The sequence below is a fragment of the Oreochromis aureus genome, linkage group 14, assembly GCF_013358895.1.
Source record: "Oreochromis aureus strain Israel breed Guangdong linkage group 14, ZZ_aureus, whole genome shotgun sequence".
NCBI classification, from domain to species: Eukaryota; Metazoa; Chordata; class Actinopteri; order Cichliformes; family Cichlidae; genus Oreochromis; species Oreochromis aureus.
In genome coordinates, this window is record NC_052955.1 from 41,850,155 (window position 1) to 41,870,217 (window position 20,063).

General features: G+C 38.9%; 1 protein-coding gene across 1 annotated transcript; it reads right to left on the reverse strand.

Annotated features, from left to right (window-relative positions):
* Positions 1-4,980: 4,980 nt before the first annotated feature.
* Positions 4,981-17,452, reverse strand: LOC120443546. Its single transcript, XM_039622409.1, has 6 exons — positions 17,336-17,452; positions 17,172-17,240; positions 13,659-13,773; positions 5,732-5,899; positions 5,451-5,606; positions 4,981-5,189 (listed from the first exon to the last, which is right to left on the reverse strand). The coding sequence occupies exons 1-6, from the start codon at positions 17,450-17,452 to the stop codon at positions 4,981-4,983; spliced, it is 834 nt and encodes a 277-aa protein (XP_039478343.1).
* Positions 17,453-20,063: the final 2,611 nt, after the last annotated feature.

A 20,063-nucleotide genomic window follows, 5' to 3' on the forward strand; every position in this document is an offset into this window, starting at 1 on the left:
CAAGCCGAGGGGATATTAGAATACCCACCCCAGCCCGCCGCCTCTCACCAGGGGCAACTCCAGACTGAGACAGAGTCCAGCCCCTCTCTAGGAGACTGGTTCCAGAGCCCAAGCCATGCGTAGAGGTGAGCCCGACTATATCTAGCCGGTACCTCTCAACCTCACGCACTAACTCAATTCAATTCAATTCAATTTTATTTATATAGCGCCAAATCACAACAAAAGTCGCCTCAAGGCGCTTTATATTGTACATAACTCAGGCTCCTGCCCCACCAGAGAGGTGACATTCCATGTCCCTATTGCCAGTCTTGGCAGCCGGGGATCAGTCCACCAGGGCCTCTGCTCCTGGCCGCCGCCCAGCACACAATGCACCCGACCCCTATGGTGCCTCCTGCGGGTGGTGGGCCTGCGGGAGGATGGGCCCATGTCTCCTCTTCGGGCTGTGCCCGGCCGGGCCCCATGGACTAAGGCCCGGCCACCAGACGCTCGCCCTCAGGCACCCTCCCCGGGCCTGGCTCCAGGGCGGGGCCCCGGTAACCCTATCCCGGGCAGGGTAAACTGTTCCCTCGATGTTTTCTTCATAAGGGTCTTCTGAATCGCTCTTTGTCTGGTCCCTCACCCAGGACCAATTTGCCATGGGAGACCCTACCAGGGGGCGAAAGCCCCCAGACAACATAGCCCCTGGGATCCCTGGGACACACAAACCCCTCCACCACGATAAGGTAGCGATTCATTTGTTTATACCATGTTTTTCAGGAAAAAGAAGAAGTTAAAGTCAAGTGGAAGCCCTGCTCATCATGGTATGTAGTAACAACTTTGTTGGACGGGAACAGACATTCTTATTGTTGATAAATAGTTATCACCTCAATTTGAATTAATGTATTTGGACTAAAGTAGATTGGGAGCCAGAGCTTTTAGTTATCAAGCTCCTCTTCTGTGAGGAAGAGTAGGCATGAGACTTTATCCCTTTATAGAGCTTATAGTTAGGGCTGGTTCAGGTCAGCCCTTAGTTATGCTGTCATAGGACCAGATTGCTGGGGGTTAGTGTTCCCTCCCCTCTCTCTCTCTCTCGCTCTCTGTCTGTCTGTCTCTTTCAGGGTTATGCAGGCTCAGTATTGGTTGAAGATGCAGTCACATCTCCTTTTACTGAAAACTCTCCCCCTCTCCCTCACCATCTGTAAACATACATGTCTCAGTAATACAGTTCATGCATGTTACTAACTAAACTTCTTCCCTGGACTTTCTGTGCTCTCTCATCCAGCAGGTTCCGATGGATCGTGGCTGCTGCTGTGGCCCTGCTTGACGTCTACTCCATATATTATTACTCTCTGACTTGATTTGATTAATTTAGATTACAATGAAGGTGTATAAAGCATGACATGAATATAGAAGATATTTCATCCTAAAAAATTGTCATATGTCACAACCTAAATTATCCTATATTGTGTGTGTGTCTGGTTGTCGTTGTTGTTTGTTATGTTTTTCTCCTGACAGCAGCAAAGTGTGGGATGACACATGGGAAGCTGTGCAGTTTTACACACAGTAAACCAGGCACCACAGGTCGCAGAGATCGCACAGTTCACAGTTTGTAGTTCAGCATAAAAGTTCAAAATAAAATATTTACTATACATTTCAGCCAGTGTCAGTCTCTGTTTCACTCTCTAATTGTGGCTTAAATACCTAAATATTCATGAATCTGATCGATCAATAATATCTTCCCAGCACTCGATATCTCCCGTTTTGTGAGATATCTCATAGTTTACATATCAGCCAACATTATTGTCTACATCCTCACAAATATAGAAGTGACTAGTTAAAGTAAAACTGCACTGCACATAAAGTAAGTAACATCTTGTATGAGGTGATTAGGGTCAGCAGTACTGTGTATGGGAGCCTAAAGCAAAGTTAACTGCACCAGTACCAGCTTCAGAACATATTGTATATTATATGTTTCTACCTTTTTGTAATATGTCATGTTTAGATGCAGTGACAATTGCACATTTGGAGTTGTCGTCATATGTGGTTTTTATATACAGGGTATTATTAGAAATATTTTGACATTTTTTGCTATTTTTCTTGTTTGTTTGCACATTATTATTGTGTACATATTGCATATGTAACATTACTATTATTGTTAATATTATTATTAGATACCAAAGATACAATTTGATTAAGGGTTTTCCTATCATAATTTCAATAAAATTGTAATTACACACGTAAACAACAGGATCAAAATAAACTTTTAAAAAGTCTATTGATCAAATACTGATTTTCAAAGATTCTAGAGGAAAATAGAGATAAAATAATCTGAATAGTAACAGTGATCTTGGATGATGATGGAGGCTTGAATGGATTATTCTGTTTCAATCAATAGGTTCGCATCTATGACAATAATTTGTTTAACAGGTTTGTTTAGGCCTGGCAATACAGCAAATATTCACAAACTTTTGTTTTTGAAGAATGTTTATCTTTTTTGGGATGAAGCTATCTGGCAAAATGACACAGCCCTTTTAACCTCATCTGTATGTCTATCATATGGCTATGGTACTGGATTTTGGTTTGACGCATATGCAGGTTACAGCTGGGGAATGGCAGTATGTTGTGGGTTGATTTGGCATGTTCAACCACTGTTACACCAAACTCTCTCACTTATACCATGATAAAGGCCTCTTACCCAGTGTCATGGATTTTCTATACTTTTGGGGACACTGGACCAAAGTTTGAGGCAATAAGTCAGATCAAAGAAGGCAATGATTCTAAAATGGGAGTTTACTCATGTCATAATAAGAATAAGATAACCTTTATTAGTCCCACACGTGGGAAATTTGTTTTGTCACAGCAGGAAGTGGACAGTGCAAAAGTTATGAAGGAAAAATTAGAATAAAATAAAATAAGAATAAATACAGTACACAACTGTACAGAATAGAATAAAATAAAATACTATATACAGTAGAATAAAATAGAATAAAATATACAATAAGATAAGAATAGAATACAAATGCTATATACAACTGAGTAAAAATACAACGATGCCAGAAAAGATTATTGCACATTAGTGTTTTTGCACATTTGTGGATGTGTGTGTTTGATCAGTTAAAGTCTTTGTTGTGGAGTCTGACAGCAGTGGGGAGGAAAGACCTGCGAAATCTCTCCGTCCCACACCGTGGGTGCCGCAATCTCCCACTGAAGGAGCTGCTCAGTGCTGTCACAGTCTCATGCATGGGGTGGGAGATGTTGTCCAACAGGGATGACAGCTTAGCCACCATTCTCCTGTCACTCACCACCTCCACTGGGTCCAGAGGGCATCCCAGAACAGAGCTGGCCCTTGTATATATTGTATGGTCATTGTATATATCCAGGAATATGTGCCTGAGGATAGTTGTCATGAAATCAATATTAAATCAAAGTATCCTTAATTACCACAGCTGATACGAGTTCTGCATAGCTGCCTGCTGTCTCAGGACCTTTCTCCAAAAAGGACCAGGGAGCACTAACATGTTATGTTCTAAACTGATGAAGAAAATGCACATTAAACACAGTATAAACTTACTGAGTTAAGTAATGTCAAAAGGATGCCTTTAGCTCCTATTGGGTTGGTTCCTTGATCAATGCAATACAGAATCATTAATCAGGTTTGATGTAATGTCCTTAAAACGCATCAAAATGAGGCTCAGTAGTCTGTGTGGCCTCCACATGCCTGTATGACCTCCCTACAACACCTGGGCATGCTCCTGATGAAGTGGCAGATGGTCTCCTGGGGGATCTCCTCCCAGACTCCAGGACTAAAGCATCTGCCCACTCCTGGACATTTTGTGGTGCGGTTGGTGGATGGAGCGAGACATGATGTCCCAGATGTCGTCATTGGATTCAGGTCTGGGGAATGGGCGGGCCAGTCCACAGCATCAATGCCTTCGTCTTGCAGGAACTGCTGACACACTCCAGCCACATGAGGTCTAGCATTGTCTTGCATTAGGAGGAACCCGGGGCCAACCGCACCAGCATATGGTCTCACAAAGGGTCTGAGGATCTCATCTCAGTACCTAATGGCAGTCAGGCTACCTCTGCCGAACACATGGAGGGCTGTGCAGCCCCCCAAAGAAATGCCACCCCACACCATTACTGACCCACTGCCAAACCGTCATGCTGGAGGATGTTGCAGGCAGCAGAAGGTTCTCCACGGCCTCTCCAGACTCTGTCACAAGTGCTCAGTGTGAACCTGCTTTCATCTGTGAGGAGCACAGGGTGCCAGAGGCAAAGTTGCCAAACTTGGTGTTCTCTGGCAAATGCCAAACATCCTGCACGGTGTTGGGCTGTAAGCACAACCCCCACCTGTGGATGTCGGGCCCTCATACCACCCTCATGGAGTCAGTTTCTGACCATTTAAGCAGACATGTGCACATTTGTGGCCTGCTGGAGGTCATTTTGCACGGCTCTGGCCTTTCTTTCCTACCCCACAGTACCTTCCCTTATCTTTTGTTTCCTACTCTTTTACTTATTCTTTGATCACGGTTGTCTTTCTAGATAAGCAATTTAATTTGCTCTGGGGCGAGTCACTGGCTCAGGTGCATTCTGGGACTGTCAGTTCACCAGTGTGCTGGCATGCTTCTTAATAAAACACACCACTACAGCAAACATCTCAATTGTACTTGTTGATTTCTTCGACAAAACACTAAACAAAAAATTTCCTTATGAGTGTGCTGCCTGGTGCTTTTAAATTTTGTGATAATTTGAGCAGCCCAGAAAGCATTCCATGAATTAAATAATGTTATTGTATCTGAACATGTACACTAGTCATTAAATTAGATGGGAAAGAATGATTCAGGGTAAACAACTGCACCAAGGGAATTCCATTTTTCAACTCAACATGTAAAATGTCTGTTGATGATAAGCAATTTCTAAAACAGACATTGTAAAAATCACATTAAACAGAAATGTGATTAACTTTTTATTTTACCAAACATAACATCAATGATGACACAATCAGTCTTCCACAGAAGTGCTCAAATCACTCTCAGTGGCATCGTCTGGAATGTCTTCCTCCTCCTCCGAGTCCATTTCCAGGAGTGGTTGGTGGCTGAGGATTCTCTTGTACTTTACTTTGAGCATTTCAGCTTTCAGTTCACTTTGTTTTTTTAAAACCAGGCTACAGAGTCCCTTCTGTGCATCCCCCGACATGCCAACAAGGGAGGCTGTAAAAAGACCAAAACAAATAAATATGAGTAAAGTAAAAAAACAGACAAACAAAAAAAACCCTCACCTCATAAACACAAGGAATTAGGATCCTGTAATTAAACTTTTTTTTTTTAAAAGGGAGAAGGCAGTGTTAGCTAGCAATCTAGATATAGCTAAAAGATCCAGTAAGACTTTAGCATCTATTATTTTCAATCGATTCATCAAAAAATTAATGGTAAATGGTAAATGAAAAATTAATAAACAAATAATGTGCTTACAGTCTGAGGAGATTGTCCCCAACACCACTGATCGCATTCGCAACACTATCCAGTGATGCCGCATCTCCCTGCAAAGGATCGTCTCCTCTTCTCTCAGGCGCCTCACAGCCATCACCTTCTCAAAGACCTTTCTCTTTGTCTGGAGGTCTGCAGCAGCTACAGTTTAACAACATCAGATGGGAAAACATAGTAGCATATTATGATTCAAGAACAAAACATTCAACTACTGCTCAGATACTGGGAGTTTGTTTAAAAAGGATATTTATAAATCAAGAGCTTACGTTCACTTGTGCTCTGCCAGGGCCAAATGTCGGTCTGCTTGAGGGCATCACTGGATACGATTTGCTTTGTTGGTTCAGCAAGCTTGTTGTAGTCGTCAACAGCAGCCGCCAAGCGTTTCTTCTCATCTAAGATGACCTTGCGAATTCTGTGTCGCCTCTTGTTGCAATCTGTAAATTATCATAAAAAAGGCACACCTTCACATAATGTATATATTTGTGTGGATGCCCTAAAGGGCTTCCACACAATTGTTTTCCTGTTTCTCTTTATTCTTTATTATTGTGTGGATGCCCTAAAGGGCTTCCACACTATTGTGTTCCTGTTTCTCTTTATTGTGTGGATGCCCTAAAGGGCTTCCACACTATTGAGTTCCTGTTTCTCTTTATTCTTTATTGTGTGGATGCCCTAAAAGGGCTTCCACACTATTGAGTTCCTGTTTCTCTTTATTCTTTATTATTGTGTGGATGCCCTCAAAGGGCTTCCACACTATTGAGTTCCTGTTTCTCTTTATTCTTTATACTTTATTCTAGTTGCTTCCGTACGTTTTTTGGACTTTAACTACTCCCTCAGTTTTCAGCCGATTTTTACCATTCAAACTCTAAACTGCTCTGCTCTTTCTGGAGATGGGTGCTATATCTTTTGGTGTTTATTACTATTATACTTTTTAAAATATTACACTTTTTTCCTTTTTTTGTCACATTGAAATGAATGGGAAACTTCCACAATTCTGCTAAAACTTGCTTGTTTTTGAAACTTAACTACTTCCTCATACTTTCACCTAGAAACTCCATTCAAACTTTAAAATGTTCTCAGATTATTGGGCTATTCCATTCTGATTCAGCTTTTTCAGATCTTCTACCATTTTAATCTTATACCTCTTTAAGTTTTCAGTCGCAAAATTGTGATTTTTCAGAAAATACATGTGTTGCTATGGTTGCTATGCAATTAACTCAGAGTGGACAGTGAAACTTTCTGAATTTTCACCACTTGTCTGAACAACTTCTTGCTACTCGCTCAATTTCCACTCATGCTCCACAAATTATACATCAAAACGTAGGTATTTTTGCTGGCTTTCAGAAAATGTCACTATCATTGTTGTGGGATTTACAGATTTTTTGCAAATCTCCTCAGAGCAACACAAAGTCTGAAAACTCTCCATAGAAAGTCAATGGAGAGTTTGTGCAAAATCAGCGCTGGATTTCTCTAATGAGAGGCATATTCAAATCGTCATATCTTCTTAACGAAACAAAGTTGAGACATGAGGCTTGTGCCAATATATCTTCAGACATCACTGATGCTCACAATTAAAAAAATTTTTCCTCACCTATTACCGTTTGGCCATGAATTACACTTGTTTGAGGGTAGGAAATTTGTCCCTCGCTCAGATTTCTTCAGATTTCAAACTCTGGAAATGAGGCACTTTTTTCTCTCGTCATATCTTTTTGATGGATTTCCACAGAGACCTGAAAATTCCCATGACTGTTCACAAAAGCCTGCTGATTCTTACGGTGAAAGAATGATTTTGATGCTCCATATAGATTTAGAGTTACAAAACGTTGTTTGAGGGCAAGTCAAGTCAGTTTTGCTTCGCCTCTACTCAGTTACAGTGTATTACAAGTCATATATCTTCAATAATTTATATTTTATCTCTGAATTAAGAAGACCTGCAGATTCCCCCATCTCTTCTGAACAAAACGGTGTCAGAACCATTCTAGCCCCTACGGTTAGGAAATTATGGCCATTTGTTTGAGGGGAATCCTGAATGTCAGAAATACACTAAAGAAAACTCAGAGCTCTCTCTGTGTCTGTGTGTGTAAGTGCTGATTACAGCAGGTGCAGCTAATTTAGCTGACCTAGATATACCAAGCCCAGACTCTTAACAGCCACTGTTCCCTTTGCGCTCTGTGTATGTGTGTTTGTGTATCAGTATTTCTCCCATGTTAAAGTATTACTCCTCCATAATAGTATTTCTGCTAAATCAAAGTACTTCTACTACATCTTAGTACTTCTGCTCAATCATAGTAATTCTGGGAAATCATAGTATTTTTGCCAAATCATGGTATTTGTGCCAAATCATGACATTTCTGATATGTTATAGTATTACTAGTAGGTGGAGGTATTTCTGTTATGTTATAGTATATGTGCTGAATATAGTATTTATCCCAAAGCATAGTATTTATACAATATTACAGTATTTCTGCTAAAAAGCAGAAATAGAACCTTTTAGCAGAAATTTCTGTCAAAAGATATTATTTATGTTAAAACATACTATTTCTGCTAAACCATAGTATTTGTGCCAAATCATAGTATTTGCACCCAATCATAGTATTTCTGCCATATCATCGTATTTGCGCCAAATCATGGTATTTTTTTGCCAAATCATGGTATTTGTGCCAAATCATGTTATTTCTGCCCAATTAAAATTTCTGTTATGTTATAGTATTACTACTAAGTCGTAGAATTTCTGTTATGTTATAGTATATCTGCTGATTATAGTACATGTGCCAAATCATAGTATTTATAGCAAATCATAGTATTTTTGCCCAAACATAGTATTTCTTGCCAAATTGTAGTATTTCTGCAAAAACATACTATGTCTGCAAAATCTCAGTATATCTGTTATTTTATAGTATTACTACTAAGGCATAGTATTTCTACCAAATCAAAGTATTCCTTCAAAATCATAGTATTACTGCAATTTCATAGTATTTGAGTGAAATCGTAGTATCTGTGCAAAAACATACTGTCTGCTAAATCACAGTATATCTGTTATGTTAAAGTATTAGTACTAAGTCACAGTATTTCTGCCACATCGTAGTATTTGTACTAAATAATGGTACTTGTGCCAAATCATAGTATTTTTTGCAAATCATAGTATTCGAACCAAAACATAGTATTTTTACGAAGTCATAGTATTTCTTCTAAATCATAGTATTTCACTCAAATCTCAGTAGTTGTGCTTAAACGCAGTATTATTGCCAAATCATAGTATTTGTACTGAAACATAGTATTTCTGCCAATAAGAGTATTTCTACTAAATCATAGTACTTGTGCCAATTCATAGTATTTCTGCCACATTGTGCTAGTTGTGCAAAAACAGACTGTCTGCAAAGTCATAATATATCTATTATGTTATAGTATTACTACTAAGTCGTAGACTCTCTGTTTTGTTAAAGTATATCTACTGAATACAGTATATGTGCCAAACCATAGTATTTGTGCTAAAACATAGTATTTCTGCCATATTGTAGTATTTGTGAAAAAACATACTATGTCTGCAAAATCACAGTGTATCTGCTATGTTATAGTATTAGTACTGAGGCATAGTATTTCTACCAAATCAGAGTATTCCTTCAAAATCATAGTATTACTGCAATTTCATAGTATTTGAGCGAAATCGTAATATTTGTACTAAATCATGGTACTTGTGTCAAATCATAGTATTTTTTGCAAATCATATTATTTGAACCAAAACATTGTATTTGTACGAAGTCATAGTATTTCTTCTAAATCATAGTATTTCACCCAAATCTCGGTAGTTGTGCTAAAACCCAGTATTATTGCCAAATCGTAATATTTGTACTGAAACATAGTATTTCTGCCAATACGAGTATTTGTACTAAATCATAGTACTTGTGCCAAATCATAGTTTTTCTGCCATATTGTGCTAGTTGTGCAAAAACATATACTATGATTTTGCAGAGAGTCTATCTATTATGTTATAGTATTACTACTAAGTCGTAGACTTTCTGTTTTGTTATAGTATATCTGCTGAATATATTATATGTGCCAAATCATAGTATTTGTGCTAAAACATAGTATTTCTGCCACATTATAGTATTTGTGTAAAAGCAGAATGTCTGCAAAATCATCGTATATCTGTTATGTTATAGTATTACTACTAAGGCATAGTATTTCTGCAAAATCATAGTATTTTTGAGGAAACATAGTATTTCTGGTAAATCATAGTATTTCTACTAAAAAATAGTATTTCTACCAAATTATAGTATTTGTTTAAAATCATAGCATTCGAACCAAATCATAGTATTTGTGCCAAAACATTGTATTTGTACAAAGTCATAATCCTTCTTCTAAATCATAGTCAAATCAAATCTCAGGAGTTGTGCTAAAACGCAGCAATATTGCCAAATCATACTATTTGTACTCAAACATATCAGTTCAACTTATTTAACTCTTCTCAACAGCCTAACACCTCTTCTTCACCCCGTTTCAGCAGAATTGTGAGTTTTTTCCACCCCTTTTCAGCACAAATCCCAGCTTTTTCAGGTGTTTTCAACAGAAATCTCTTTTTTAGCAAAATTTCTGCTGATTCACCTGTTTTCAGTGCAATGTTCTACTTCTTTACCTCTTTTCAGTACAAATTCTGCTGATTCACCTATTTTAAGCAGAATTTTCAGCCTTTCACCTCTTATCAGTACAAATCTCAGTATCTTCTGCTCATTTCAGAAGAAACCTTTTCACCTCTTTTCAGTACAAATTTGAACTTCTTTACCTCTTTTAAGCAGAATCTGTGCCTTTTCACCTCTTTTCAGCAAAAGTTTCTGTTTTTTCACCTATTTTCAGGAGAATTTTTCAGTCGTACAATTTTTGCAGGTTTTCAAAATTTTCAGTCACTTTCAGCTGACAGCTTCAACGTTCCGGCATCCACACAGCATTTTCGCAGGAAATGCAAATTTTTCTAGTTCTTCAAGTTGCTTCCGTACGTTTTTTGCCGTTTAACTACTCCCTCAGTTTTCAGCCGATTTTCTCAGTTCAAACTCTATACTGTTCTGCTATTTCTGCTAATGTTTGCTATATCTTTTGGTGTTTATTACTATTATACTTTTTAAAATATTACACTTTTTTCCTTTAATTTGTCCCATTGAAATGAATGGGAAACTTCCACAATTCTGCTAAAACTTGCTTGTTTTTGAAACTTAACTACTTTGTCATACTTTCACCTAGAAACTCCATTCAAACTTTAAAATGTTCTCAGATTATTGGGCTATTCCTGTCTGATTCAGCTTTTTCAGATCTTCTACCGTTTTAATCTTATCTCTCTTGAAGTTTTCAGTTGCAAAATTGTGATTTTTCAGAAAATACATGCGTTGCTATGGTTGCTATGCAATTAAGTCAGAGTGAGTGCTGGTCCGTTCTGAATTTTCTCTTCATGTCTAAACAACTTCTTGCTACTCGCTCAATTTCCACTCAACCCCCACAAATTATACATAAAAACTTAGGTATTTTTGCTGGCTTTCAGAAAATGTCACTATCTTTATTGTGAGATTTACCGTTTTTTCGCAATTTGCCTCGGAGTGACACAAGGTCTGACAACTCCCCATTCAAAGTCTATGGGGAGGTTTTGAAATTCAGAGCTGAAATTCTGTAACGGGAGGCATTTTCAAATCGCCATATCTCTTTAACAAAGCAAAGTTAGGACATGAGGCTTGTGCCAATATATCTTCAGACACTGCTGACACTCACAGTGGAAGCAGTTTTACAATTATCTTACCGTTGAGCAATGAATTACGTTTGTTTGAGGGGTGGAAATCTGTCCTCCTCTCAGTTTTCAAACTCCGAAAATGAAGCCGTTTCTTCTCTCGTCATATCTCCGCGACGGAGTTACAAAGAGCAATGAAAATCGCAGTCAAAGTACACCAAAGTCCGCTGATTCACCCAGTACAAGAATTATGCTGCTAGTCCTCCTAGTTTTTGAGTTACACGACGTTTTGTAACTCCAAAAAACGGCGTTTTTCGCCTCTCACCGCGATCTAATTCTGACTCCTCAAGTCTCTGTGTTTTAGACGCCCGCCCCCTTTCCAGGTGGCGCAATCAGTAATGACACGGCTCTGCAGCTCAAAGGTCGTGGGTTCAATCCCACCTTGGTCCACATGTTTTTTTTCACTACAAATGAGTAGTGCAAAAACATACTATGTCTGCAACATCACAGTATATCTGTTATGTTATAGTATTACTACTAAGTCACAGTATTTCTGCCAATTCGTAGTATTCGTACTAAATCATACTACTCGTGGCAAATCATAGTATTCAAATCAAAATATAGTATTTGTACCAAAGCACTGTATTTGTAATGAAGTATAGTATTTCTGCCAAATCATAGAATTACTGCAATTTCATAGTAATTTTGAGGAATCCCTTTTGTTATAGTATTACTTCTAAGTCATAGTATTTCTGCTTTGTCATAGTATTTGTACTGAAACATAGTATTTCTGCCAAATCATAGTATTACTGCTATTTCATAGTATTTGAGTGAAATTACAGTGTTTCTGCAAAAACATTGGTTGGTATTGGTTTTAGTTACCTTTAGCGTATGTGCTAGTTAGCAATAGTTATGGCAGCCCAGTTATTTTATTGTTTTGGGCTTGTTCCTGCTTTGTTTTTTCCCCTGCAAATTTATGTGAATTTGTACACTGTAATATCGCTGTATTACGTAATGGCTAAGTAGGAGGCTGACTGTTACTAAGTGCATCAGTGTACATAGGTCATCTCTTGTGTTGGAGTGCCATCTTGTGGCGCCTTTTTGGTAGTGCCTTAGTAAACGTGAACACTGCAAAGAAGTGGTATCAGACTGGTTTGTAGTGGAGGAATTTGTTGCCAGTTTCTTTCATCTTTAATCCGTATTCATGTTGTAATGTAGTAACTTTTGTGGCACAAATACCACAATATGGCAGAAATACTATGTTTTGGCACAAATACTTTGATTTGGTATACTTTAGCTTCTTCACCCTTTTCAGCAAAATTGTCATTTTTTCACCCCATTTTAGGAGTTTTTCTAATATGGACCTCAGATTCTTCTTAACGCTCCATGGCAGAAATACAGACAAGTACACAGCCTGATGAAGCAGACAGAGGCAGTATCTCTGATTGGTGAATTTGAGCAGAACCAGGTTGTTCTGCCTCTTTTCAGCAGAAATTCTGCTGATTCATGTCTTTTCAGCGCAACTTTCTGCTTCTTTACCTCTTTTCTGCAGAAATTCTGCTGATTCACCTCTTTTCTGCAAAATTTTCAGCCTTTTCTCCTCTTATCAGCACAGTTCTCAGCAGCTTCTGCTCATTTCAGCAGAATTGTCAGTCTGTCCACCTCTTCTTTGTGAGAATGAGTTTGGGTCAGTCAGATGAGTAACTGCCTTGAGCCCAGGAGGGCCAGGTTCGAAGCCTGCTCAGGGCGATATTTTTTTTTTCACCACCATACAACTCTTTGCAACTTTTCATCTTTTTCAGCTTTTCAGCAGACAGCTTCAGCGTTAAGGCATCCACACAGCATTTTCGCAGGAAATGCAAATTTTTCTAGTTACACTTTAATCTACACTCATCAATTTGTTTGCTAGAACACGCATCACATTCAGCTTAAACAAACCTGGATCTGATTTTATTCTGTTTACAAAGTAGCTGTACATACTGTACAAACAAAGTATCAAACGATCCATTTCAAAGAAACCGTGACACCATTTTGTCTGTAAAGACTTTGTGTTCGCACTCTGATGATGACGACAAGCTCCTCTATTCGTGCCTGCAACGCTCTAAGGCTGCCATCAGTTTGATCAGTTTCTAAGTGAGAGGAATATTAATCAGAATACAGGATGAGTAACAGTCACCAAACTACAGTGGACTCTGTAATCACTGACTTGATGATATTCATTATAAGACATCTGTAGCCTTCATGTGCTGCATTATCATGAGATAACAAGTATGTCAGGTTTATAAAACCAACTAGTACGACATCATTTCAACCCAGGTCCAATCCAAGTTGATCAAACGCAACAACTCTGCCATAAATTCTGCTTTTACAACGCTTATTTTTCAATGTTTGTTGACACTGTCAGAAAGATATTAATTCTACCTTAAGTTCTTTAATGAGGCCATGGTGGGTCCTATTGTTATACACGAGTGCATTATACTGAGACTCACCTTCAGCCCATTTCTGCACATCGGCCACCCACTGCTGCAGTGTGTCGTCATCCACACCCAGCTCATTTTTGGTCACATTCAGGCTCTCCACTTGTTCTCTAAGGATCCTTATGATCTAAGAATACATTAATAAATGTCATTCATATTGACATTTTTAGAGTACTGGTGTTTTTTTGCCCATTACCACACACATTAAAATGGGTGTTGAAAAAATTACCTTTCGATATCTATGGCTCAAAGTGCGGCCCAGTTGTTCCACTTTCCTTTTGTTCCACCCCAAAGCCAGGAGGGTCAGCATGTCTGTTCGCCCTGCATTTCAGTTAGTATACAAATAAGATAGAGCTGGGCGATATGACCCAAAATTCATATCTCGATATTTTTTAGCTGGATGGCGATATAAGATATATATCTCGATATTTTTTTAAAGCCATAAAGTAAGAACAAAAAGAGCGTTCTTAGTCAAAGGTGTGTCCCAGATGTCACACAGGCACTTTTATTAACATACAGCATAGATGTGAAAAAAACTACTCAAAAATAAATTATGAGCATTTATTAAATAATGATGCTCTATAAATAAAAGAAAACTATGTTGTTTTGTGCATAACAAAGAGCTCACAATTGTGCAGTCAAAATGTAAACTAACATATGCTGAGCATAATAACAGACAGATTTCACAGCTGCTCTGTTCCCAACTTCTACTGCGTGACTGACAGCCTGGAGTTTGAAATCCGCTTGGTAACCATGTCTCTGAACAGGTGCCATTTATGGTCCTTATACACACACAGTACCGTAATATTACGTTGAAGCACAGTACGTATCACTCCGCGAGGCTCCTCGGTAGCCGTAATTTCATTTCATTTCATTTCTTTATTTATTCCACACATGGTTCAACAGTTTTTCTTTTCCTACATACAGAACCTCCTTCCCTTAATATGACACTGCACCCATGGGTGGAAAGGAGCAGGAAGAAGAATAAATTCTTGTTAGCACCTGCCCCCTATCTGCAATCCAAATATTATTACAAGAGGGCGCCAATAACCCCCCAAAAACCCTCTAACATGTAACTTTTTGTAACACTGCAAAACTAAACAACAAATCAAAATAATCAGCAATATACAGCATTAAATGGCAATGAGAATTTTTTTTTCTTTTTTTTTTCTTCCACGTTTAGCCCAAATTACTTTCATGTTCTTCATATTGATTTATCCTTTTAAATATGTAACACATTTTAAAACGGTGCATGTTTGTACAACTCTTAAGATTATCTTCGAGAGAATTCCATATTCTTATGCCTTTGACTGTCAGACACATTTGCCTTTGTGTGGTCCTAGCAAACTTATGCTTAAAGTCAAACTTCTGTCAAACTAATGCTCCGACAATCCATCAAGCGGTGCAGCTCCCTAGCTTACCAAAGTCGAACTAAAGCATTTTTTGACAGATTGCTGAGCGCTGTGTATCACATAAAATCGGTTCGCGGTCATCAAGCACAACCAGAATTCATACAAAAGGCGCGCAGTCAACTTTTGAGAAAATGAAAGGATTTCAGGCCGTGCAGTTAGGCGTTAGCGTGGCTAGCTTGTTAACACACTGACGCCGTCCAGCCCCACGCACGGGGCGATGCGCAGTAACTTCTTAACGGAGATTTGCCATGTCCATCTTGTCGCTGCCTGCAGGTGAAGCGATGGGGGAGGAGGGGGAGTTGTGTTCAGTGAAGGAGAGGCGAGGTCGAGTAACGTTGCGTAAAGACAAAAGTGGACGAAAGAGAGGCAAACTTGCGGCTCCGCAACTATAATTATAACGTAACATAGACTATATCGATATAAAGGATATTGTCACATCTTATATCTCGTATAAAAATATATCGATATTTTTAAAAAACTCGATATATCGCCCAGCTCTAAAATAAGAATTAATGAGCAGGAGACTGAGTGGAATCTCACACACAGACACATACCTGCTTTAGACATGTACTTCGTTGTGATGGCCGCCCTAGACAGGAAACTGTTTACTTGTTCCCCCTCTTCTCCAACTGTTGAACCGGCCCTATCCTGAAACGAACCTCCCCATTTGATCTATAGAAAGGAGGTCACAATACATGACTGCTGAATTCATTCAACCATCCATCCATTCGCTTCCGCTTATTCTTTTCAGGGTCGCTGGAGCCTATCCCAGCTGTCATAGGGGGAGAGGCGGGGTACACCCTGGACAGGTCACCAGTCTAACACACAGGGACAGACAACCATTCGCACCTATGGGCAATTTGGATTAACTAATTAACCTATCCCCACAAACTGCATGTCTTTGGACTGTGGGAGGAAGCCGGAGTACCCGGAGAGAACCCACGCAAACACGGGGAGAATATGCAAACTCCACACAGAAAGACCCCGGCCTGATGGTGGAATTGAACTCAGGACCTTCTTGCTGTGCAGCAACAGTGCTAACCACCGTGCCGCCCCGTTCATTCAACCTTATAACAAAATGTGCAAGGTTAAACGGCCTTTAGGAAGGATAAGGATAAATTCAGTCATGGCTCAACAAAGACATTTTTTTCATGTTGTGAAGATTTCATATTGTTTTCAAAGCGGTCTGGTAAATCCAAATGACCTTTGACAGGTGCCCACATATATTGTGGGCCAAGGGTAATTCAAAACAAGATAGCAATGTACAATTTGCAATAAAACCTGCAAACACATCTGTTGTGTATGTACTGTTTGACAAAAGGGCAACTTACCATTTATGGTTACAAGAGCCACAGTTGCGCCGAGTGAAACCTCAACGTTACCTGCTGGGCAGTCACACACATGGTCTGGCCTTTGCACACGCAATAGCCGAACTAACATTAAAACACACAATATATATATATAAAAATAATTGGAAATGAACTGATACACAATAAATATACAATAACAGCACCCACTCATAGTACATAGCAAGAAATGCATAGGACTTAAAAACCATACCTATTAGCTTGTGAAACTCTGATGAAGGCTGCAAAAACCCTCCTGTTACTGCCTCTCTGTTGTGCAGGACAAAGCGTGTGTGAACTGCAATATCACAGTCAGCACAAAGGAATGGAAGAGGCAGGCAGTCCAGACACCTCACAACTACTTGTTTGCCACACTGACACACACGGTTTGACTGTGGATCCAGAGTAGCTAACATATTGTCTATAAGACGAGGCCTGGCCTCTTTCCACTTTTGCGAGGACACCATGTTTCTGATCGCCCAGTGAGTAGCAGCTGACTCAGATGACGTCTCACAAGTCATGGCTGCATCCTCTTCTCCATCCTCCAACAACTGAAGGAGCTCCTGACGAAGCACCTCAGTTCCATACACTAACAGAAAAAAAAGAAGAAGAAAGAAATAAAGAAACTCTGCCACAAAGTGAAATAAACACTCTAGTTGGTATGTTTCTTAGGACTGCACAAAAGCCCTGCCTAACTCAACTATAACAACAAATATAAAAGTAAACTTGAAAATAGAAATCACAATATATACAAGAGGGTAAAGTACCTTTTGTTGGGTTGACACTGGCAACATAACTAGGTTCTTCACGTGGACATTGATGCTGATCTGTGGACACTGGAAGAAATAAGAGATTGAAGAATATTTACTTACTGAAATTCTTTGGTGAAAACAAGTTGTGAGATAAAATCAATGGTTGTGAGAACACTGACCACGTGGCATCCAACTAGTACTTCGACTGGATGATGGTCTTTGAGGAATAAAATCTCCCTGTCTGTCACGTTTTTTCCAGCGCACTGGTCTTGGCTGAGGTTCACTCTGTGCATCATTCTACGCAATTAACAAGAAAAAAAGGCAACACCTAAAATAAAGTCCTTGATTAAAGCAAAGATTATCAAACATCTTAAGTTAACCAACTTAATTTCACATAAACTTATATATACACATATATAAAAATGTATAAAAAAATTCAAATAATATAACGTTTACTCCGTACAATAAATTAGACAAGTGTGTTCCCTCTTTAACAACTCAGTGACATAAAAACATAACTAACGCAATTTAAATGATTTTCAGTCTTGGCGCTCCGGTTAACGTTAGCAATTAACGTTAGCATCATCAGTTTGTAAAGAGCTAGCAGAACTCTTAGCGCAAAAACTGCTTTACACACCATGTGCGGCTATTTTGCAACACACAAGTCCTTTAATGTTTGTAATAGATTTAATCCATCATCGTTGGATTAAATGGCTAATGCTACAGTAGCCACGTGTACTCGTTACCGTACTCTACCTAGCAAGCATGCTGACGGTACCTGTAGCCATTTTTAAATGCATTAAACCGTTTCCGAGATCAGTCACCTCTGTTTGTTTGAAGCTTTTATGAAAAACAATCTTTGAAACACGCATCAAGCTATTACTTTAAATATATGACTACAAAGTAGTCATATATTTTTTACATACCTGCATTACAATCAATCAATTCCGCCTCCTTTTTCTTATTCTTATAAATGGGTCTCTCCGTTCTCCCATCATTGCTTTGCTTACACAGGTTGCATCTGATTGGTTGGAGCCGAGCACATCCAAAACTAACAGGAGTGGTGAATGAATCTATAAATGTGTTTTACGTGTGAAATGAAAATAATAAACCTTACAAAGGATTATGTACGTTAAATCTGCGCACTTTCAGATCGTGAATCACTTTGGAAAACACTGTGTGATGGCCACAACATGAAGCGATTTTATTGTTGAATTATCAGTGATACTTTCATGTGTTTTTGTTGAGAAATGTTAACGATGTCACTAAAAGAAAGCCTTAAATTAGGGAGAAAAACATGTCCGGGGAGAGGGTACCCGGTTCTCCAGTTAGATTGTACTTCACGGCGTCATGTTTCACCGTGACGGGGTTATTATTGGAGTAAATGGATGGCTGGAGCCTCTGCTTGAAGCGTGTCTTATCGACGTGAGCGGGTTCATATTGGAATGAATTGACAACCCACAGCGTTCAGTAACCATCCCTTTGAGCTGTCTGAACATTTGTATGATGAAGAGTACCTTACGTGCCTAGCTTATCTGTGTGATATATTTTCTCTTCTGAACGAGCTCAATATCGGATTACAAGGCGTTTCTGCAACTATATTCAATGTTCAAGATAAAGCTGAGGCCATGATGAAGAAGTTAAACCTTTGGAAGAACTGCATGGACACAAACAACACAGAAGTCTTTCTGTCTTTTCTTGCTGCATGATTTTTCTGTTTAGTGTGATCTCACAGTATCAAACAGTGTAAAGCGCGAATGTAACATGCACCTTGAGGAGCTGGCGGCGCAGTTACGCTGATACTTCCCAGAGACAGATGGCTCAAATGATTGGATAAGTCACCCGTTCACCACTGTGCCTACTTCGTTATCACTGTCTGACCAGGAGAGCCTAATTGAGATCGCCACAGATGGATCTCTAAAAGTTGAATACGCTCAAAAGACCCTGGCAGATTTCTGGATAGGACTGCGAGCTGAACAACCTGCGCTGGCTAAGTGCGCTGTCAAGGCTCTGATGCTTTTCGCCACCACATACTTATGCAAAAGGGGATTTTCTGCTTTAACAAACATGAAAACAAAATATAGAGCAAGACTTTGTGTGGAAAACGATTTAAGACTCAGCCTTTTCCAAATTGAGCCAAACATTGAAGAGCTGTGTGCCTCTGCCCAAGCACATCTATCATATTAAATAAAGTTCTGTTTAATGAAAGTTCACATCTGGCCTTTATGCTCTTGACAAAACGGTGAATTCTAATAAATCTTTTGATAAACTGCTAGTATTAAGTAGTAAAGTTTATTAAAATTCTGTCATTACTAAAATATAGTAATAAATTCATTTGGTGGTGAGAAATAATCGACTGTGCAGTATTTATTTTTATGCATGCGGTATTGCATTGTATTTATAGACACTAATTAAGAGTCGTTGGTAGCAGCAGGTATGCAGCTGAGGCTGACATGTCTCAAGGGGTACGTGGCTGGAAAAAGTTTGGGAACCACTGCTCTATAAGAATCTAAAATAGTGTTAATCATACTCAGCACAAAATGATCTTTAATCAGTTCTATGACTCGTGGGAGTGTACACAACAACTGAAGTTTAGCATAAAATTAAAAAATGGGTTTAAAGTGGTTTTAAAGGGGGACAAACTCAAGTCTCAAAACTCAGAAGTCATACCAATAATGTTAACTGCTGCCACTTACAGAAAATAATGTTATATTATTTCTGGATGTGAATTAACTAAATCAATCTAACTGAAAAAAGATTAATATTTGTAATATTTTACTGTCTAACAGTTCTGCTTGCCAGATGAGGAATGGTATCACTTCCTGTGGTCAATAGTGTCTTTGATTAAAATTGTCTTCAGAAATCTGATACTGAGAAACTCAAGTGTTTGATGTTCTTTTGCAGTGA

Coding starts and splice junctions, on each gene's coding strand:
- LOC120443546 (XM_039622409.1), bottom strand. CDS start 17,452: ATGATGCACAGAGTGAACCTCAGCCAAGACCAGTGCGCTGGAAAAAAC. Junction 13,774..17,171: donor CAGTGTCAACCCAACAAAAG/GTACTTTACCCT, acceptor ATGTATTCTTAG/ATCATAAGGATCCTTAGAGA. Junction 5,900..13,658: donor TGTGCAGAAATGGGCTGAAG/GTGAGTCTCAGT, acceptor GATAATTTACAG/ATTGCAACAAGAGGCGACAC.